Source organism: Clarias gariepinus, chromosome 28, assembly GCF_024256425.1.
Source record: "Clarias gariepinus isolate MV-2021 ecotype Netherlands chromosome 28, CGAR_prim_01v2, whole genome shotgun sequence".
NCBI lineage: Eukaryota > Metazoa > Chordata > Actinopteri > Siluriformes > Clariidae > Clarias > Clarias gariepinus.
In genome coordinates, this window is record NC_071127.1 from 12,807,926 (window position 1) to 12,831,724 (window position 23,799).

The 23,799-nt window shown below is 41.8% G+C and overlaps 1 protein-coding gene across 5 annotated transcripts in view; it reads right to left on the reverse strand.

The window, feature by feature from the left end:
- The window catches only part of runx1t1 (RUNX1 partner transcriptional co-repressor 1), a 55,620-nt gene extending 32,092 nt beyond the window's left edge, over window positions 1–23,528 (reverse strand). For 4 of the 5 annotated variants that reach the window (XM_053489856.1, XM_053489855.1, XM_053489854.1 and 1 more), the window contains exon 1: window positions 23,021–23,528. In XM_053489856.1, coding sequence (XP_053345831.1) covers window positions 23,021–23,048 — 28 coding nt within the window. In that variant the 5' untranslated portion in view covers window positions 23,049–23,528. Of the gene's footprint in view, window positions 1–8,475; window positions 8,495–23,020 lie in introns of those variants that run through there. The other variant, XM_053489858.1, reaches the window with a different exon arrangement.
- Window positions 23,529–23,799: the final 271 nt, after the last annotated feature.

The following is a 23,799-nucleotide window of genomic DNA, read 5'->3' on the forward strand; positions in this document are numbered from 1 at the left end:
AGCGAATAGCACTGTCCTCTGAGTGTGTTACTTCGCCCCCAGCGGTGCATGAGCGAGCAGTTTGAAAAGATGCGATCACCTGGGGTCACGTGGTTCGGAGGAAACTAGTAATAGCCCTAATGTGGGAGCCCCCTAGTGACACAGAGGAATTGGGCACAACTAAATTAGGGAGAAAATCAGGGAAAATTTTATTTTTAAAATAGTATACTCTATACCAGACATCTAGAAATGTATATAGTCTATATAAACTATTTTTTTCTATATACATCGTGTCTGTAACTTTGCATTAATAACAGCAATTCATAAAACATCAGCAAGCAAAGACTAATTTATATATTACAACTTATATGTGTACCTGTATTTGTTCTCCGTTCATTCGGAATGATGCAGGTACAGTATTATTGCTTACGTTTTAAAATAATGCAAAATTAAAGAACAGGGCTCAAATGTTTCGGATTATTTCTCTCTAAGACTCCGCAGAAGGCAAATTAACACGACGGGCACCAAAACAGCTCTTTAACACATTCTGCAAAGCACAAGCACACGATGCAAGATCTATCGACTAATAAGCGAAACAATGACCCAGTATCAGCTGACCGATTAAACAGGCGCAGAGCATGAGAATAGTCTCTATGCTTTTTTTCCCCTCTTATTTTTGTCTCTTATCATTTTTTCTTCTTCGAAATAAATTTATAGCGACGTCTGGTTTAAACATCTGTTGAAATAAGACCTCGCTCCCTTCAAGAAGAACAGAAAAAAATACTATTCGTAGTCGATGTTACAGTACGTTATGCTACTGTTAAAATCTCAGACATTTGTGCAGAACCTTGTTGCTAGGCAAAAAGCAAATAGAAGGATCTTTTGTGAGATTTGTATGCGTAAGACCTTGCGCAGGAATGAAAAATATAGACGGCTTTGCGCTGTAATCTTCGACCTCTCTAACGTATTCGGGATGTGTTTTTTTTTTTTTTTTTTGGTTTTGTAATTACGCTACAAGCTGTGCTGCAATGCTGCGATTTTCGACATGTTTTGAATCAACCGAAGATACTTATTTACTAACTTCTTATCTGAAGAGGCAGAATTAGAGCATCTGTCAATAAAAGGGCTTTTATACTAAGATTAGTGCTTTCAAACGCTAATCTGAAACTCATCCAACCCTCAAGTCAATGACTCACTCAGCCTCCTGGCACTGGCAGATGCCAGCTGAGTGAAGATGGTGAGGAGAGAAAGAGAGTGTGTGAGAGAGAGGAAAAGAGAGAGAAAGAGAAAGAGAGAGAGAGAGAGAGAGAGAGACGCAACACGGTTCTACACCTAGACGTGGCTCGTGTTTGGCTCGTCACCAATGTTGCTGTGATTCTCTGATGACCCCGTAAACATTCATTACTAAAGCGGAGACACTTCTGCCTGGGAATTAGACTCGCTCCAGGAGTGACAGAACTTTTGTGGTGGTGGATTCAGATGAACGAGTAAGGATTGGAACATGATAAGTTGACTGTAATAAAAAAAATAAAAAATAATAACCAATGATGTGGGTTGCCACTCAGACCTGTGAAAAGCAGCTGGGCCACGTTTTAACATTTTAATTTATTAAAGAACGACACGTCTTACTTTCTATCCATTTATAAGTTGTACTTTTCAACTTTTTAAAACTTGTTATGATGTTATTACAGTATGTTATACAAGCTATAACCAGCTTTTCCTTTTCCCCCCTTTCTCTTGAGGCTAATAATGAGGAAAAATGTGAGAAACCGAAACACACATCCAAAGGACCAAAGGAACTGTTTTTCAACACTAACTCGAGTCTTCTCTCGTAAATATTAAACTTTGTTTTACAGACGATTTCATCAGAGGAAGCTTATATGTTTTCGCTGTAACACTATAACACTTTCCAACTCGTGTTGGGCTTAAAGGCTTAAAGTAGATGAACAAGATGTTATGAGGACATTAAAGGGCATCTATTATGCGAAGTTGACTTTTAAGTTGTTTTCTTGTCCAGTGCGTGTATAAACAGTAAACAAACAAATAAAATAAGATTCCATGATTTTTTAAAATATTTTTTTCTACAAGCCAATTAGATTTTTCCCTAATGTGACATCATAAAAGAAGAGCTCTTCTGAACTCTCTCATTCACACTCTGAGACCTTTGCGTGAACTTGTTAAATATACTGTATATGGGACTTTTAATATAAACCTATATTAAACCCATAATATGATGTAAAGTAGTGTTGTAGTAGTTATGTAGTTAGCTGGCTTGTCCGGTATTACAGGGGATAGGTGTACACAAAGCATGCTATAGGTATTGCTGCATGAATCAACAGAGCAAACAGATGGTGTTCTGGTTTATAACTGAGTTTGTGATAACGGCGCAGGCCTCTCGCGCGTCTCGGATCGGCTGGCAGCGACTGCGCTGCTCGCGCGGCCTCTGATCTCGGGACGGGCCGACTCCGCCGCTGTGAACGCCAAATCAATTTTTGACAGACAATAAAGAGGCTCATGTTTTACATCAGGGAAATGCTATTTTACTACGTGGGCCTGTAATATATGGCAGCGCTAACTGAAAACACAGCTACGCAATAAGACGGAGGAAAAGAGAATAAAGGGAGCGAGTGGTTTGAATGGAAAAAAAAAAAAAAAACATAAAAAAAAAAAACAAAGCAAGACCTGGCGGCAGGATGACGGTGTAGTACCGCCGGGACCTTCTGTCTGCAAGCGTTTTTTGAAAATATCACATGACGGCAGCCATGTGTTAAAAATTAGAGCGAGTTAAGTCCTCTGCTTGGAAAAATATGTAGACAATTTATGAAATGCAGTCCAGGATGGAGATTTACTAAGTAGAACCAGATTCAGAAAACAACCAATGCTGCCCTTCATCAGTGCGTACATAGAAAAAAAAAATCTCTCTCTTTCTTTCTTTCTCTCTCTCGGTCACTTCATGAGCCCCTTAAAAACGATTTGAGTCACATCTGGAAGCCTGGAGACACAGGAGATGGTGGAGTATGTGACCTAACATTAGAGCACTTCCACCGCCAATGTGTGTGTGTGTGTGTAGTGGCCTTGCTAATGGCTTTGAGTGGAAGCGACTGGGGCTTAGCTTCAGGCAGTAGCTGCACCCTGAACACAGCGGCTGCCTGTGCAGCTCTTAAATGGCTGAAAGGATATATATGTGTGTGTGTGTGTGTGTGTATCGCTCAACCTTGGGAAACATCACTGAGTTGTTCATCAATGTGCTGTTAAACTTAACTCAACCTGCATAGTTTTAAGGACGCTTTGGCGTCTTCAAAAATGAAAACTTTAATGGAAACGCGTTCAAAAAATTCTAGGAAAAGGTTTTAAGTTAAGGTACATTAAGGAGATCTGGATTGATCATTCCTCTGTGTGTGGTTAGCACTGTGTATTTTTGTTAGTATGTGGGAGGAAACCGGAGCACCCCAAGGGAAACCCCATGCAGTAACACAAGCTTGGGATCAAACGTGTAGTTTTTTTTTTTTTTAATGAAATCCACGCACTGTGACGAGACCAGGGTCATGTAGTTTGTGTTATGAGAGAACAAGAAACGATTCACAAGTCACAAATCTGACGGATTGCAATCTCATTACTATAAATCTTGAATTCTTGATTCGCTTCCTGTTGTGATATAAATAACAGGTTATTGTTTCCATGGAAACATCTAATTCTCAAGCAACCGAAGAACAGATGGTCTATGTGACCAAAACCTACTGTAATAATAAACAGGTTTTAGTAATGTTGATATAAAATTCGAAACTGCTAATCGCTCATCGATAAGAGACGTTTATTGGTTTGTGGAAGGAGTCTCCAGTTTCGGCACGTTATTAATATTCAGTGAGCTTTAAGATGAAGATAAAGAGACTTTATTTTCATTGTAGTGATACAACAAAATTAGTTTGGTAGCTCTTAGAGACCAGCGGCAATAATAAACATAAGAATAAACTAAACAATAAACAAAGTATAACGAATAAACAATAAACACAAGGTAATTGCATAAAAATTATAAATATATATATAAAGCTCTTTACTGTCTCTAAGTAAACATGATTAGCTGCATTGTTTTATCTAAGGATGAGAAGAAAAAAAAACAGAGCGAGAGAGATAGAGAGTTTTGACTTACTGGCTCTTGGATGTTAATGTTTATAAATAAAAAGTATGATGTCACTACTACCACATCAAAGTAAGTCTCCATATTATACATTACACCGATCAAAAGTTTGGACACACCTTCTAACTCAATGTTTTGTTTTGTTTTGTCTGTGATTTATTTTCTACATTCTAAAACGATTCTCTAGAACAATCCTGGAGAGTTCAAAACTATGCAATAACACATACGGCGTTATGGAATTAATTAACAGCAACAACAACAACAATCAGTTGTTATTTTGTAAGACATGAAGGTCAGATATTCCGGAATAGTTCCTGCAAGAACAGTATTATGTCAAGTGCATTTGCAAAACCCTTTAAATACCGCGATGAAACTGGCTCTCTGAAACCTCTGCTGCAGAGGAGAAGTTCATTTAGAGTCACCAGCATCAGAAATCACTAATTAACAACCTTAGATTAGAGCTGTTATGAAGGATTTGCAGAGCATAAGTAGCAGATACATCTCGATATCAACTGTTCGGTGGAGATTATTGCATATTTTGGAAGAATGCCTTGAGCGTCGTTTTACAGTGTGGAAAGAAATAAAAATCAGGAATGGAGTTAGAAGGTGTGTCCAAACTTTTGACTGTTACTGTTATATATATATAATAAATGCATTATTATTATTATTATTATTATTATTATTACCATTATGCTATAGCTATTTAGTATACGTAGGCTTGTTATATAAACCGTTAGCATCTTTCGTTCGATGTTCGGTGCGAGTTCCTGCGACTATACAAGTGAAATCTACAGTGTCTCTGGCTAATGCAGGAGGCAGAAAGCGCAGGCGGTGCAGAGAGATAGAAAGAGAGACAGAGAGAGAGAGAGAGAGAGAGAGAGAGAGAGAGCGCGCCAGTCCCTGCCACAGATGGATGGCACTGAGACTGGCACGGCGCCAGCAGAGCGAACAGATTGCCCGTCGCGCGAGGCCTGGAGGAAACGGTAGCTCCAGCGCAGATGGGTGTCCGAAATAGCCCGGTGTCAGTTCTGCTCAAGTGTCCCTGACCTGGCACGCGCTCTCATGCGCAGCTGCTTCCTCCAGACCCCTCCAGCAGGCATGCACACACACAAGTACACACACACACACACACACACACACACATGTACACAGTCACTCACACGCTCACATTCGATTCGGCGATAAAAAAACAAAGGCGTGCGGCATTTAGGAGAACAGCTCGATGTATACAGTATGCATTTATGCGATTTAAAGAGCGAAGTCAAACTGAATAAACAGCGATAGGAGGGAAGGCGGGAGAGTGTGTAGCGGGTGGGTAGGCTGGCAGTGCTGCAGTGCCCATGGCACACAGGAGAGCAGCATGGCGGGCAACGCCAGCAGAGACTGTCTCACAACACCATCTGTGAAGACCAGAGAGCACACAACACTCAACCCCCATACACACACAAGCTGCCAGCTGCACTTTCTCTCTCTCTCTCTCTCTCTTCATTCCTGCCTGTTCCACTTTACTTCTTCATCCTATTACTTTTCCATCTTGAGGACACCTCCGTCCAGACGCGGCGTGCAGCGTATGACATACAGTACACCGATGTCGGGTGCATACGTCCTTTCTTCACTCTTTTTCTCTTGTAGTGTGTGTATAATCTCAACTAGGGAACTAACGGTGTGTAGGAAGGATGTAAAGATTTGCAGTGCAAAGGGGCACACACATTCACACTGAGTCACACAATACCCACTTACTGGCACACTCACTCACTCACTCACTCACACACACCTCTTTTACTGCCTCCTCCCAGCTGGCTTGATGCAGCCACACACTATCGAGCATGTGAGAGGAAGACGACCGAGCGCACTAGAGCGGAGAGAGGTTGCTAAGCATTTTGAACAGAGATGGTGAAGTAAGAGAAAGAGATGAATTGGCGACAGGATGGAGAAAAGAAAAAAAAAAGTGCTGCTGTCTGATGATCTTCTTCTCAAAAAAGGAAAAAAAAAAAGGGGGAAAAAAGAAAACAAAACAGTGCAGGCCACTTCTGTCATTTCCCACACATCTGCTCCTGCTTACTGCGCACTCAGCTCTTATTTTTTTCTTTTTTTTTCTTTTTTACTACAGCACCTAACAAAAACAACATCTGAGTCCGGAGAGTTATAGAGCATGTTTGGATGTTAAAGATGTGATGAATTCAATAATAAAAACCCGACCCCGTGTGTTACAGTTAAGCGTTTAAACAGTCGTGTCGATTTGAGCGGTTTTGTACCATATCAAATCCATTTACAGATTTGATACGGTAACGTCAGGGATGAAAAGAAATGGTTTTTGTATTTTTATTGTTTTTTTTTTTTAAACCACACAGATTAGCACTGTCGCCGTGCACCTCCAGGGTCCGGGTTCGATTCCCGTCTCTGTGTGCATGGAGTTTGCAGGTTCTTCCCATGCTTGGTAAGTTTCCTCCGTGTACTCCGGGTTTCCTCCTACAGTCCAAAAACATGCAGATTAGGCTAATTGAGCGTTCCCAAATTGCCCGTAGAGTGTAAATAAGGGTGTGAGTGTGTGTGTGTAGGTTTTTGTTTGTTATGGTAGCACGTATGTTCTATTTGCAAGTTTCTAACAGCTCCTGGGGGGAAACTTTAGCCATCGTGTCCACTTTGTTTTATTCTCTTTTCTTGTACCTACTTATCTAATACCTTCAATATGACAAACATATCATATCATATCATATTGCAAGACATTTCCTATAATCAAAATACAAGGGCTGTTCAAGTCAAACCAGGACGTTTGATTGTACAGAACAACACAGTTACGATTAAAACCTTAATTTCTTTATATAATCACCTGCTACACTAATGCACTAGAAAGATTCCTCTGCCTGTTTCACGTCTAATACCCTGGCCTCCCAGGAACTCCTTTACTAACCCTAATATGTGGGGGATGCGGCGTTAACTCCTGGCTGAGTTCCTGTAATGTGCAAGTGGTGTTGGTGAATGATTGTGTGTACAGATCCCACAGACAGATGCGTCTCTTCTGCAAGTTGACGACATCAGACGTTATCGGGTCAGATGTCTCACTCTCTCGCGAGTGTTCGCGGAAATGAATGCAGTGGGCTCTGAACCGCCTCGGACAGATCAAATTCTTTAAAACGTTTAAATAATTCAACTGTCTAAGTCAGTCGTTCTTTGCGCCTTAAGTCCCTGTTTGAGGTGAACGCCCCATGTATGTATCATGATAAATACATTTCAGAACAAACTGGCAGTAAAACAGCAGCCTTTCAGAAATACATATTGCAATAGAATTTATCACAGTGTTTTATTACATAGTCACATCACCTTGTCCTGAATCAAACATGACATGTCTTCACATTCATCATGACTTGAACGAACCATTAATCTCCTGCAAAAGTCTATTTGTGTTTGTACAGACGTTGCGGCGGTGGAGTATCACAATCGCTCCAGCACACCGAATCGACCTCGCGCGTGGGATTTATGTGCTACCCGTCGATGCGCGGCCCGATATTTCAAGGCTGGGGGAAAATGAGGGCATACATCGTTCCCCATCTGTAGGACCTGATCTGCATCCTTCCTTCCCTCCTTTTCCTTCCTCTGTAACAACGCAAACCCCCCCCCCCCCCATCGTCACGTCAGGAGCGCATACAGCTGAGGCAGCGGCAGCCTCATTAAAAAAAGAAAAATCAATTTGGAGAGTCCTAACAAAGGCATTCATCTGCTGCTGGTGCTGCTGCTGGGTTTTAAGTCTCTAGAGTGGCACTCCTCCCCCCTGTGTCTCTCCTTCCAATTCCTCTCTCTCTCTCTCTCCCTCTCTCTCTCTTTCCAAACTGCCATCGCCGCATGTGATTAACATATGTCTGGGCTTTCAGTCCCTGTCAGCTTGAAGGCATTTCTCCCAGCCGCCTTAAACAGCAGATGAGCTCCATGTGGAGAAATGAGAGAGAGAGAGAGAGAGAGAGAGAGAGAGAGAGAGATGGGCGGAGAGACTGATTTTTTTTTCTTTTCCCTCATTAAATAGTATACTCTCTCGATCTCTCTCTCTCTCTGTCTTTTTTAACCTCTTTCTCTCTCCCAGCATCCTACCTCCCTACCTTCCCTCCTTCCAGCCTCCTTCCATTTCTTTCTCTTTTTAAGCATCAGGGTCACTCTGGTGCTCTAAAAAATGTAGACCGTTTTTTTTTAATCTCCTATAAGAGAATGCTTTTGATTGGAGCTGCACCATGCAGACGAGGTTCATTAAAATGCAACACCGAGACAATACTTACAATTAAGCGTTTAATGAGTAATCAAATTATGACACATCTTGAAATCAGACACCAGAATCCTTTAAATCAAGTACATAAAAAAAAAAAAAACAATACCTGTTTGGATGGTAAATGTTGCACTAAAAATGAGTTGAGGAGGTTCAGAAGAGGTTGAGAAAATCTCTGTAACTTCTGCTGACCTGCAAAGAGACGTCCATTTACCATGACAAAAAAAAAAAAAGTGAAAACTTAGAACTATAGGAATGTGTGTGAGAGAAAATCTCCTCTGCGTTCATGCATGACGGATGCTTACGCACACGCCTCTGTGCGTTCCTCTCGCTTTTCACTGCTCAATAAGTGTGTGTTTCTAAATAACTGGCTTTATTTAGTCAGCCAGGTCATTGTACAAAAAAACAGACCTATTCTGATCTCACTCCTGTCTTCCTCAAGCCAAAAGAGGAACAGGGTGGAGAAGTGTGCTTTCAGCCTGCTTTAAGTACTGGCTGCATTAACAGGTTGAGAGAGTAATAAAAAGACAAGGAGGAGGTGGGGGGACGATGGCGACGACGGAGGAGCGTCACTGGCTCCTTTAGCTGCCTTTACCAGCCTGAATGGCTCTGACTTTTGTCTTGAGAGCTCGACAAGCTGAATGGCTTGAAACACGCAGTCAATGAGCGCCCGATGAATGGCCGTCGTTCTCGTGATCCGCGTTTACCCCGGCGCCGCTTGACCCGTTTGCTGGAGGGGGACGACGTCCTTTGTGGTTTGCCGACGCACAACAAAGGGTACGAATTAGCCCGGATTTTTTTTCCCTCCCTCCTGCCCACTCTGTGCCTTTGCTTTTCCAAAGAGCCTGATTTTCCACACAGCTGGAAGCTGTTAACGCTATACGATGAGCATCCGTGCAAGTAGGGAAGCCAAGGAATACAGTGACAGGGTGAGAGAGAGAGAGAGAGAGGAAGAACATAACTTTCTATAAAGAGCGTGAGAAAAAGGCATGAAAAGAGACCTTTAAATATGTACAGTACTGGGCAAAAGTCTTGAGCCACGCCTCCTCGCTCCATATCGAATTTGCTGTACAGTACATTAAGTTGAACTACAAAGTACCTAAAGATACAATTTAATATTTGGTTGTTTACATAACAACCTCAGCAGCGACCTCATTTCCCCTCTCGTCCATTCCAACCACTCAGCATTCAGCATCACCGTCCTGATCATCTGCACCTGTTTCGCACTGGTTCATCCCTTACGTTAGATGGTTTTTTTCGCTCCTTTATAAAGTCTGGAGAAGTATTCCTCAAGGCTGCGTAGAAAAAAAAGAAAGTCTGGCTCTTTGAAAAACAAAACAGTGTACTTTTCAGACTTTTTCGACTCGTTAACTATAAACTAAATTCAGTGTCTGTAGGATAATTATCCGTTTCGATTTAAACAGCTATTCAAATATATTAAATATGCCTTGAGACGTGCAACAGATCATGATTAACACTTTGTTTTTTAATTCTGTAAGTTGAAACGAAGGGAACAAATCAGCCATGTCATGTACTTGTACTGTATGTGGAAGAGGACAGATAGCTCTGTACACAACCATATAATGCAGCGCTGGCTCTTAAGAGGAATTACGCCATCGTCAGTATCCTGATTAATCCTATTCAGGCTAGGAACTCGATAATAACGCTAATGAAATAAAAACTGGCTGCACTTTATGACCCTGAGCTCATTTTTAAAACCACTACTGCAGAGTCAAAAATAGAATAAAAAAAAAATAAAAACAAAGCTATCTTTTCTAACCCACTAGTCGAGCGTGTCTCAGAGAGCGTCTGAGAAATAAAACTCTGTTCTCCTGCTACCTTATTTACCTTATTTATGTGTGTGAGTGAATGGGTGGGAGAAAAAATACGGACAGCATGCGTGTGTGTCTCCAGCTTCTCAGCCATCTGTCCAATCTGGTGACCCTGAATCCTAGAGCAGGCTGTAGATAAGGACTGCTACTCATTTCTCCAGCTCTCTCTGCAGACTTCTCGCAGACTCCTTCTCTCCTTCCAGCTGCCCTGGTTTAATCCTGACCGATTCACGTGTATGAATACAATCCTTGTATATATATACCTTGTACATTTGTTTTTTCGTTTTTTTTTTTTTTTTCCTTTACTTATCGCTTTTCAGTTACAGAGCTCGATGAAGCTTGGAAAAAAAAAAAAAAACAGAGTGTGTCCCACTTCTTCTGCTGATTCATGAAAGCCAATTATCTCATCAGTCACAAATCAGCCCGCTCGTTTGAACGGGAGCCAAGTTGTGCTCGTGGCGGGCTGTGCGGCCAAACACACACACACACTCACATATACACACACTCTCTAAAGCACAGCAGAGCTCATTCGTCAAAGCATGCTGATGATAGATATAATTCAGCGTTCTACCTCATCTCATAGGGATAGCCGACGAGAACGAGAGAGCTTCAGAAAGATACGTGACTCATCCTGCGACGCTTGTTCACTAGGAGGCGCTAGCAGTACACACTTCGCTGGATTAACAAACTCTCACCCACCCGAACACCCTTTGTCACTAGACTTTGTTAGATTCGTTCTTTTTCTTTTTTTTTTTCCTATTCATAACTACAGAACGTGCAAAGCTTTACTAGAAATCCACATTGTTTAAAAAGAAAATAATAATAATAATAATAATAATAATAATAACAACTCAAGTCCACAAAAAGGACAGAAATATAATTTAACATATTAAACCTTTTTTTCCGACTATAATTTAATTTATGAAGCAAATTTGCTTAAAAAAAACACTGTGTACTTATTTTCATCAATCTGCTACGTTCTCACTGCTAATAACAAAAAAAAAAAACGCTAGTGAAAACAAAACAGGAGGAATCTGTCAGTAGGGCCAGGGACAGAGAAAGAACGTGAGTCCAACAGGAACCAGTCGTTCCTGGCCCGGCCCTGCTGCACACAATGGCCTGGAGAATGGAAGGAACCGCGGGCCAGGCAGAGATAGCGCCACTGTCAGGAACCTCGGGGCGGGCAGGATGTCTCTGCCCCCTGATATCCCCCCTCCGTTCACACACTCTCTCCTCCTGGCCTGCCTGAGATGTTTTCATCCTCAGGTAATTACAGTCGGAAGCCCCAGTGGGCCTGACCTCTGCTGTCCCAAACAGGCCCGGCCTGCTCTATCTGCCTTCCGCAAGATCCGCCCTGGGCATCAACAAGCCTGTGTGCCAGATACGGTGCCCGGCCGTGCCACGCCGCAGTTAAAAAACAAAAAGCTGGGACACGAGAATCATTTAGAAAAATAAAAATCTGCTTCACACAACATGGTACTCTACAGATGAGAAGAGACTTGAGTCCTGCAGCTAGATTGTATCATGACCTCAGTACTGTAAGGTTCTCCACTGATGTTACTTTGAATTATTATATCATCATTTAAGTATAATAATAATCATTTACACTAAAGAAAAATACATCAATATATTGAAATTAAGAGCAGAATTCTCACTCAGGCATAATATATATGTAATAAATAAATGATTATTTACAACTTTAAAAATTCACGGTTTACGGTAAATTCTTTAAAGGGAATGGAGTGCATTTAGGAAAAATATAATATTATAATATATAATATTAATATCTACATGTAAAAGATAAACAAGGCTTTTTTTTTCTAAGTATAAAAGATTTTAATATTGCCAGTCTTACAGACTGTAAATGTCTTTTTTTCCCTGCTGAGTTTATAACTATTTATTGGTTGATATGAAAACATATGGAATAAAACGAAACTATATAATAAATGTTTTTACTTTAGTGATGTAACCTTAGTAAGCTGTAAGTTAACATTAAACAATGTTGCTTGCCAGAATGTCAAAACCTGTTGTTATTTTAAAATCCTTTATATTTATAGAGTCAGCAAAAACTTCAGGAAAAGAAAAATGGTATGATGTATTATTATAATAATATCATATTATTATTATATATATTGTGTATAGCAATAAATACAAGTTTGTCTTTTCCTGAAGTGTGATATATAAAGAATTTTAAAATAACAACAGGTTTTGAAATTCCTATATATATATATATATATATATATATATATATATATATATATACTGTAACTGTCTTTAAACAATTAACGACCTTGTTTAGATTGAATTGATTTGAATTTCAATCCCAGGTGATTTAAACAAATCACTCCACGGTAAATTAGCCTGATTACGAAACTTTCTGACACATTGTCTAAACATGAACGTTGGATACCCTTCAAAATGGCTCGCACCCCAGAACTGAGAGGGTTTTTTTGTCTCTCGTGCTTTTAAACCACGGTGTCACCGATTAACTGTTTTGTGATGTCATTACCTACACTGGTACAGGGGAGCAGTGGAAACGAGAGTCCGCTGACCCGGCTGACCGGTTGTTGCCATGACAACCCGGCACTGCAGATCTGCCACGAGGTGCACGAGGTGAGTGGCTTATTGTGTGCGCACGGAACGTTAATTGAGATTTGCTGGAGAATAAAGGTTTGAAGCAAACAAACAAACAAACAAAAAAAAGAATAAACAAGTAAACAAAAATGGAAGTGAAGCCAAACGTTTTTTTTTTTTTTTCCGACCCGGATCCGGAGCACCTCGTGTCTGAGTCATAAAATGGGACGCTGTCTTCCAGCATATGTGTGCCATTAGCATCCCTCGTTTGCTGTTGAAGTAATCCTCAGAGACGCTGTATCAAACTCGCAGGCAGGCAGGCAGGGGAAGGAGAGGAAGGAGAGGATCAGAAGAAAAGGAAAGGAGAGGATGTGTGAGTCATCGCGGTGATGATGGTAGAATTTTAATATCTTTCACTCCATGAGAATCTGAAGCTGGAACACCGCTTGCCATTGCAACGACCAAATCAATTACACAAAAAAACAAGAATAACCAGAACAAGAATACTCTCTCTCTCTCTCTCTTTCTCTCTCTCTCTCTATCTCTCTCGTACTGTTTCTATAGTTAGCACGTCTCATCCACACTGACTTGATACTAATTCTGCAGCTGGGGAAACAACACAAGTGTTTAGAGCCCACATGTTAATCATGTGATGTTCATTTCAATTTAAAAAAAAATGCTGCTAGTTATTTTTGCTTACTTTCCTAGTGACTGGTCTAATAAAAACAAAATAAAGCATTCCAGTTGTTCCACATGTCCGGGAACCACGAAAAACCATTTGAATGAATTAAAGAATGATACTCTGACTCTTTTCAAACTATTTATAGTTACGTGTAAAATAAGGATATGCCATAATGGTAATAAATTTGAACAATACTGATGATTACATCCAAAAACGTTTGATTTGGAATTGGGAATAATGATGTATTCAATTTTCTTTCTTAATATACTGTAAATACTCAAGGTTAAGGCTTTGGTTTACTGACCAGAAGGTCAAAGGTTCAAGCTCTAGCACTGCTAAGCTGACACTGCTGGGCCCTTGCGCATGGCTCTCTGTCGCATGTCTGTCCTTTAAGGGTCGCCTTATCATGGTTGACCCTGTTCACTGACCCTGTACTTCCTAATAAGTGGGATTACGTAAAGCGTACTATTTTAATATGACTTTTCTTTATACAACCCTTTGCAGTCTGAAAATTCATCTGCGCTGCGGTTTTTAGCAGTTCCAGCTTTGTTTTTAGGAATTATTTTCTTTAGCCACATGATTACCTGATGAAATCGGTTTATTAAATGCAGCGGCGGTCTTTGGTAATTGTCCTTTCAAAAAAAGAAAAAGAAAAAAAAAAAAAAGGAAAAGGTTTGATTTGCTGCTATTCCAGGAAAGAGATCTTAAAAATACATTACGGTGATGAATATGGCTACGCGACCACAATCGGCGTGGTGAAATGAGCAAACAAACCCACACGCTAAATGAGATTTCATGTGATCCCATAGACTTGGCTTTTCCCGTTGCTCTTCTATCCTGCACTTCTGTTCCTATAGTTCTGTGGCTTCTGGTACTCAGGTCTGGATAACTCTCTTTCTCCCTCTCTCTCTCTCTCTCTTTCTCTCTCTCTCTATGTACACTGACTTGCTCTTTTACTGACTTCCTGCTTTCCTTTTCTCCTCCCCTGGTTTCCTTTGCTGTGTTCAGGTTAGATTCTGGATCCTGCAGATATTATCCTCTTCATCTTTTTCTTTTTTTTTTCTTTTTTCATATCTTCTGCGCTTTCAATGACAATGGCAGACAATGGAATACACCCCACCCAGAGAAATTCCTTCTCATATCATCTTTCCCTTTCATCCGTCTGTTTCATTTTAGTTTTTTTTTTTCTTCTTCTTCTTTTACATTCCACTTATTTTCTGCTTGTTCTTGTTGAATGCTGTATGATTTTATGGAGTGCTCCAATTTAGCTCTTAGATTCTCATTCTTGTACATTTATGCAATGAGAATAAAAAAAAAAAAGGAAATAAATAAAACATAGATGTTCCAACACTGCTAACGAGTAAATCCTAGCGGGCAGAGACACAAAAACTGGAGCCTATGCCAAAAGCCAAAAACCTCTAGCGTATGACGATGGACAAGACTGCATTCCTTTTTTTTTTTTTAGTTTCACCACAACGATGAGGCAAAAAAGTCTGGTGTGGCCCCTTGAAAACAACTTTCTATTGGCTCACAAGATCCACAGATCAAACTTCGCCTAGATTCTGGTAGCTACCAGAAGCAAATATGTCAAAAATCTTCAGATTCTTTGCTGAACTGTAGATTTTGGCTTTCCATTAAGAAGATCACCTTCTGGTCTCTTTTCCTTTTTCCTCCGTCCTCTTGGTCATCCTAATCCACTCTGGTGGCTTCACTCTATTTCCATCTCGTAACGTGTGTTCGTGTTGCTTCCGGAGAGGGCCCTCCCCTTTTCCTTTTTCATAGCGTCTGTCCGCTGCCGAACGCGGATAAATAATTGAAGACAAGTGTGTGCGGATTTGCCTGACTCGGAGCTACCTTTCATATGGTAATTACGCACAAACTGTTGTTTTGAATGAAGCCATTCTAGATTCAACCTTCCTCTTCGTTCAAAACCCCCGCCCCAAAATCCTATGGGGTGGTAGGGGTGGCAGGTGGGAGTAAAGAGAGAGAGAGAGAGAGAGAGAGAGAGAGGAATATGGTGCCAATGGTAGATAAAGCCAAGTCTGTTTATAGCTCTGATTTATCACGGACACGAAAACACGTGCACATGCACGGCCACGAGGGATGCCTTCAGCACTCGGCGGACTCAAAGGGCCTTTTTAGGGACTCGTGCTCTTTCTGTCAAGTAGCTGAAAGGATCTTAATACGTTGATGTCTCTCCGTTCGCTAATCAGCTATCGACATTTACCTTCCTGTGGCGGTCAGTGAAAGAGATCGGGATCATCGACCAACTGACGTTCAGCCGATACGTGGCTTTATGAGGTTGCAATCGGTCCAAAATGTTGACATGATTGACTTGTTTTAAGGTGACAAAACAATCTTGGCAAAGAACGATGATGCTCGCACCTGTCACACCTAATTAGACACACACCTAATAAATGCATATTGTTGGAGGGAAAAAATAACATAAACATAACTGAAAACAAAGAATGGCCAATACAAAAATGGCCAAATGATGCAGCTGTGGAGTTTTACCTTCTCTCTCTCTTTCTCTCGGCACAGCTGTGAATTATTATGTGGACAATTTAATACTGCCAAAGAGGAAATAGCAGATTAAGATCATATCTTTCCACCACTGCCAAAGTGTGTGCTTGTTGATCGGCCTCGGAGGAGAGAGGAACGGCTCAAAACAGACGCATCCTTTTAAACGCCAAATGGCTCGGCTTCGAGCGGAGAGTTGTTGCCTTCTCTTCCTCCCACTCTCTCATCTTCTCTCTCTCGCTCTCTCTCTCTCTCGCTCTCTCTCTCTATGCAGCTATAAGTAGGGGAAGCGCAGACAGAGCTGTCATTTAGGGGATAAACTGTTCTCGCCAAAGTCCTGAGAGGCAGTAAGCAGTTTGTTCGGTTGGAAGAATATTAAGAGTGAAAAACAAAAACAAACATTATAGAAAAAAAAATCTCCAGAAAGGGATGAAGAAGAAACACCCACGCAGATACGCAACCTCACTCGCTGCCCCCCTGAAAAAGTTATTACATTTCGTAAATGGTATGGAGAAATGGCAAACATATGTGGAGGTCGTTGCTCGGCGCGGTAGCCAAGGCTAGGCTAATAGCCCAAGCAGAGCTGGGAATGCTTGTCCTATAAAAGAATACTTGTTACTGAAAGTTGCGGTGCACGAAACCAGATGTTGATAAAAAGACATAAAGACGAATGGAAATGCGATTACTGGCGCGTGTAAAAACACCCTGCAACAACTTAAAACATTTCTGACCTTATAAGGCGAGACAGATTTATACGCCCGGCCTGGGTTTTTTATTTTTTATTTTTTTTTATTGCTCCATGAGAACCCCCCTTTCTGTGTTCGGGGGTATGGTCTTAATCTCCCCTCTGCCACAATCTGCACTTATTTAAGCGCTGGCGCTGAGGTGTATTTTGGAAGGAATAAATCAGAGAGGGGATCGCGAGGGCATGAAATAACACTCCGCGTCGCAAATCTATACCGCAGGCATCCACGAGTTCATCCATACAGTACCTTCTCCGTCTGCGTGCTGTGAAAGCTTTGGTCAGCAACTTTTTTCTTTTTCTTTTACGAGGCTAACCACGCTGTGGAAACTTTCAGCTTGGTTGGAAGGAGCTGATACCTGACGGATTTTTTAACATAATTCAACTGATTTAAAATAAAGCATGACAAAAAACAGCTTTAATTGATTGGATGCCTTAAAATCAGTAACATTTTAGCGTAGGAGATGGTTTGGGTTATGATCACACAATCCATGTGAGTGTACAAACGACGTTCCTCTGAAGAGAGAGCTTCACCTCACACACACAGCAGGAGGGATGAGGACGTTTTGCGGGTCAGCGGCCAGAAGCTCGGCTCGTTAATGGCTGTCGCGCATATAAAGGTTAATTGATACACTTATCGTGGGTGTGGATCAATATGGCATGGTTCACTGTCCTCTCTTCTCTTCACCTCCACCCTTATATCCCCATGTTCTGCTCGCTAATTAGGGACGTTGACCAGGTCGCCTTGTTTCGCAGTTCTACGAGCTGTGACGATTGTGTGGACGTCACTCTCACATGCATCTGCTTTAAGATTTGTGGTCATGTGACAGGATGTTAAGTCGTTTTCATTTCCAATCAAGATGACTGAATGAAGTGTATTTAAAAAACAAACAAACAAAAAAAAATGTAACCCTGCCTTAACAGGTACTCTCTGGGGAGGATGGTATTTTTATAATCTGTAACCAGCTCCTACCGGAAGCCTTGGGCCACTCAGGAATCTCTCCTGGCAGGCACTATTGCTTCCCAGGAGTTAAAAAAAAAAAAGTCAGGAAAGAAAAAAAAAACACACCACCCGTAAACAGGATCCCAGGCTTGTTTTGTTCTCCTTATTTTCTGTGAAGTTTTTACGTACTTGCCTCTCGCAGCGAGAGATCTTTATCGTCGTTCGCGGCTCGTCGGTGACATCTCACCTTATCCAATCCGGGATGTGGCCCGGCATTCTTTGTCTGCTACTGTGTCGCAAAGAACAGAGAAACACCCGTCGAGGTATTTGCTTTCTAACACGTTGGCCCGCGGCTTCTCTCCATGTCTGACGTGCTTGTTGTGCTAAAACAGTCTCTTCGGTCTTTCATGGGGAGATAATGCTAAGTAATTCGCCGCAATTCCCCATTCAATTGGCACACTTCGGATCCGCCAGGGGTCCTGCTCCATTCAACGGCGGCCGTTTAACAAAATGAACGCGCTGAAAAGGAGAGGTCCGTCCCGTCTTTTTTTTTTTTTTTAAGAGTTTCTCTTTACCGCCGCTGTTTTATGCCTCTGTCGGTTTTTTTTTTATGAATTGGCTCTGCTGAAAAATAATTGACACTGGGCATTCTTCTCACAGGCACCTGCTGATCGTTTGGCAACAACACAATTTTCCTGCACGCTGAGCGAGAGAGAGAGAGAGAGAGAGAGAGAGAGATCGTGACGATTTCTCTGGTAGCTCATTTTCGAACGAGTGTGTGTGAGAGACAGGTGAGGTGAGAAACGGAGAATGACAGGAGACATGAGAGGAAGAGTAAAGCCTGGTCAAAGTAACACCAACACGTCTCTCTCTCTCTCTCTCTCTCTTTCTCTTTCTCCCTCGTTCCACCACAGTGTCTGTGTCGTTCGGAATTCGATATCGGGTTTAATGCTTAAGCATCAAGCGTCTGAATTCTCAGTGGCAGGATTTCAAAACGCCGCCTGCTTCAAATACGCATCGACCGACTGCTTAATTTTTTTTTTTTTTTATAAAAAAAAATAAAATAAATAATAAAATCAAATAAAAAACCCGCGTGGCTGGCGTCGGTTCTATCCATCCATATTTTTTTTACTTCTCCGCCTCTCACCTTTCTGCGGGGCGAGTCGTCATCGACTGGATATGTCGATATGTGAAGTGAAACTGCAGGGGCTCACTGTCTTTGTGTATCGATCTTAAGCTCTTGAAGCAGTCTTGAAGCCTCGAGGGCTCCTCTTTACTGGGCCACGTGGGCTGGCCTTTTCATTAAAAAGGAAAAAAAAAAAGGTGTATCAAAATCCATACGTCAAATTTAATAGGTTGGGGCTAATAATAATACGAATATGAATATGAATATCAATAGATGCTAACAAAGATTTTGGATGTTCAGGATCGAGCGGTGCACTGAGCCATCACTGCTCAGCTTAACGTCTTCACTGAGCAGCTTCTTAATTTTTTTAAACAATTTGAAACAAATCCAAATGCATCACATTCTCCTTTGATATATACTGATGCCTTGAATCTACACATCTATAACACGCGCATTAACTAAAACCAATCTATTTTTTCTTTCCTTTCATTCTTTTTTTTTTTTTATTTTAAATCTGGCCTTTCTCACCACCTTCATGCTCCAGCACTGCATGTGCGACTCCATGTGCGACTGCGCGGCGCACGCTTCCATCCGCAAACACCTTCGCCAACCCCGAATCTTTTCCACCTTTTTTTTTTTTAAGGGCTAATCTTTAAATGTAAATTCAGTGACGGGGAAAAATGGAGGAGGCGCAGAGATAGCGGGTTACATCTTCACTTCTGGCACCATCATCGCTGTTCTGCATCGCTGAAAAAAGCACCTATTCAATAAGATTAGCTGCTGGCGGTGCGTGCGGGCTTTTGTATTCATTAAACGCACGTCCCTGGTTAATCGGAAATAAAGAGAGAGAGAGAAAGAGAGAGAGAGAGAGAGAGAGAGAGAGAGTAAGTGGTGGTGTTGTGGGGGGGGGATTGGGTTTGTCAGGATGGCACATTGTGTGCAAGTGTGAGGGGAAGGCAATGTGCATTAGGGCGATTACAATATCAGCCTGGTCCAGATGGAGGCAGGAAAATAAATAGAGAGAGAGAGAGAGAGAGAGCAGAGGAAGACAGGGAGGAGGTTTTTTGTACGTGCGTGACTGGGTGAGAGAGATTGTGCGTATTGTGTGTGAATGCGGGCGAAAAAAGTGTGCGAGCTCATGTCGGGATAACAAAGGCGAAGAGTAGGAGTCGTTAATTGGCAAGTGAGTATTGGATTAACAGGAGCGAAAGACAGAGGAAAATAAGTGTGTGTGAGAGAGATTGAGAGGGGGGAGAGCGAGAGAGAGAGAGAGAGAGAGCAGGAAGTCCAGACACCTGTCAGCTGGAGCAGGAGTGTTTGACCAACTGCGGTCGATGCTACAGATGTAAAGGAAGCGCTCGTTCATCATTTCATCAACCGCTATGCAAAAAAAAAAAAAAAAAAAACATCCAGCCAACATCTTTCTTTCCCCTCAGCCTCCGGAGCGCTTTTTACGGCGTGTTAATATTCCGTCCTCGTGCTACTCGTCGCTCACTTGTCTCTCTTTATACATCCTTCTCTTGTTGATAAAATTTGTTAGCCGTCGATGCTTCTTATCGATCTGGAACTTGGATTCTGGATGGCGTGGGCATCAATAATTCATCTTCTAACCCAGCACGGTGACTGGTGTCGAAGCAAATCGACAGCCCTTGTGAAGGAAAAAAAGAGCTCAAGAGAGGATCGAGTGTGTCTCAGTGTGGTCCTCCAGTAAATATACAGTATGAGCCTCGCTCAGGATGACAAAGCGCAGATGTTTTATCTGATCCGGTTTCTACCAGGGGTACAAATTCATAAAAATAAGCATCATTTTAAATTTTTACAGCTTACTGTGACTGTTGATTTGGTTTCCCTGATAAAGGGCCGCACCAAAACATTTGCAGTAAATGCAAACCTACAGGACTGAGCACTCAGAGAGCATACTTTCTCTATCAAAGCAGATGGAAAATAATTTAAAAAAAACAGGCTGTTTGATTGGTGCGTGGCTCTGATGGGCAAATCAGCTTGAGTATGCCATTTGGGTGACATCACTAATTAAACCAGATACTTGGAATTCAGCCAAATACGTGTGCGTGTTCTTTGCTAAACCGCACCACTCACTCAGCAGCCAGTTGCTTGCATGTACCGAGCAGGTGTTCGAAAAAAAAAAGCCATATTCAGGTGCACCGTACTGTACGGAGCGTGTCACTTCCATCATCGCTTCGTGACAGTTTATAAGAAAGTAACAAGCGGCCTTAAACCCAGACGTGTGCAGGCGGCGTGACCCTCCCGGCGCTGAGCTGTGGCCGGGTCTGGTTTCGTGTGTTTGAGTGGGAGTGCAAGAAAGGAACAGGAACAGGTGTGTGACGCTGCGGCTGTGCAGATGGTTTTGGCGAGATGATGATGTCGAACCTGTCCTCGCTGTGTTCAACGCGCTCTTCCTTATCGAGGATTTACCTCCAGTTTGACTTAAATGAGCTCCCCAAACATTTAGACCGTCTAAAGTGGACGCTGTCATCCACGGAGTGAGGTGATCGACTTGAAAATGAGCTCAAGCTGCTTCATAATAAAGTGTTGTGCGTACATGTATACACATACCTTTCTACCCATGGCATGCAGCTAAATCTGAGTGTTATTTATTTTTTATTTTTTGCATAACACATACATGTTTTTGGACACCAAGCTGGAGAAACATGCAAAACTCCACACAGAAACAGACCGAAGCTCAGGATCAGAATGTAGGTTCACGATGCTTTCTGTTTGGAATTGGGCTTCCTTTATTTCTAACTTTATAGCACTATTTCAAACTTTTTTTTGTCATGGTAATTTACTTGTAAGGTCAAGTTACGCTGAGGTTGCAGTGCTAGCAGGCAACACTTGATCATTTAGTCAGAGACATCATCTTCCATGAGACAAACCGTAGACGCAGACACGCATACTGATCACTTCTCTTTGAATAATTTTATTTATTATTACTTTTCCCCCTTTTAAATGAAATTGTCACATCATCAGGTTTCCATTGCAAATGCAAAATTATTGTGTTAAATCTCCCTGCTCATAAAGTCCCAATTTTTTTTTTTTTTTTTCCACATGCAAAGTACCAAGTTGGGTACTATTTCACCAAGAGAGAAAGAATACTTTTTGGGAAAGCAGCCGTAAAATTAGGCATGAGAGCTCGGCGGTAGGACTGCGCTTGCGCATTGGGGAAAACTCGCTCTGTCTTTCGGGCTGATTAGAGCGCACAAGCTGATGAGTCCAGGGGCTTAGCTTCTGTTACTACGGACCACTGGTTATGTTTCTGTTTTTAAAGCCTGGTTAATAGATTAACAATGTCAACTGCGGAAGAATTTAAAACTTAAATCACCAATTCTATACGCCGCATATGATAATCTAATTATTAGTCTTTAAAAGTATTATTATTATTATTATTATTATTATTAGAAGTAGAATTAGTACTAATTATTATTATTGATGCACATGCCGAATATAAGCAAGACGGCAAAATAAGTAAATATAACTAAAATGTATCTTATTTTTTATTAATAGGATTTCATTTCATTAAGTAGACTCCGGTGCAGATAATCTTTGAAAAGACATGTCAACACACGATAATCAAAATAAATGCATTAAATTTCTAATATTATGAAATAATAAAAGCGACGTTTTGCGTTTCATTGAGCTTTTTAGTGACTAAATGGTCTTGTTGTATGCACTCGCTCATCGTCTATACCGCTTTATCCTGTATGCAGGGTCCCAGGAGACTGAGGGCACGAGGCGGCGTACACTTGGGACGAGGTGCCAATCTATCGCAGGGCACACACACACACACGGGTTCACACACTATGGGCAATTTGGGAACGCCAAACCCTAAGCCGCAAATATTTGGACCGTGGGAGAAAACCGGAATACCTGGAGGAAACCCACCAAGCACGATGCGAACATGCGAAATCCATGCACACAGACCGAATCGAACCCCGACCCTGGAGGTACGAGGCGACAGTATTAACCACTACGCCACCGTGCCACCCTTATTGTGTTTAGCAAACATGTAATAAAACACTGAGAGCAATAAACCATTATAAACAGCTACGAGGCAATATCTGACGCTCTTGGCACATCCACTAAATGTGTTAATGAACCCCAATCACAACGACACAAAAACAAAACACACACACAAACACACAGCCCATCAATTAGGCTGGAGCAAAACCAGAATAAATAAATAATAAACAAAAATGAATCACTGTATGTGAACTTACACTGAAAAGGAGCAGAAATTCCCACCATGCGTCACGGTTGTTCACCAGGGCAAAATTAATCCCCTGGTTGTTGTTGTTGTTAGTTTGTTTGTTTTTTTGGACGTGAAAACGTTATTCTCTCTTGCACGGGTCCTGGAAGTTCTCCGCGTCCGTTTGAAAACGTCCGTTAGAAGGCAGACGCGCTGAGAGCTCGCGTGCCTGGACTGGGGAAAGCGCGCGACACCGAGAGATAGTGAGAGAGAGAGAGAGAGTGAGCGCGAGATGATGCTGCACCCGCTCGCGCGCTCCTCTCCTCCGCTTCTATTTCTATTATTTCTTATTGTCCCGAGGAACGAGGAAAGAAACAATATAAACACACCGCGCTGAGGAGGATATAAGTGCGAATCCCAAAGACGGACAGAAAGAAAGAAAAAATAGTAAATGGACGTAAAAAAGAAAAAAACAGTCGTCGCAAGCGAGTCTGGCTCTCGCGCTCGTAAGGTCCGTGTAGCCTACCCGCGCGCGCACTGAGGAGCTCTGCTGCTCTTTTGCCTCTAGTCGGCGAGCTCGGGGAAAGACCCAGGTGCACGATGGGCGGGGCTTGTTCGTGGTGAGGGAGGGGGAGGCGGAGTCTGAAGGAGCAGACATCTGGAATGGTGAGAATAGGCATTAAACAACAAACACTTTTATTAACTATCTTTGTATCTTATATATAATCATTACCTAATTTAAATGCATTAAAGGCATGTGTGTCAGGAAATATATAATATACAAGGATGGTGAGAGAAACCTGAACAGAC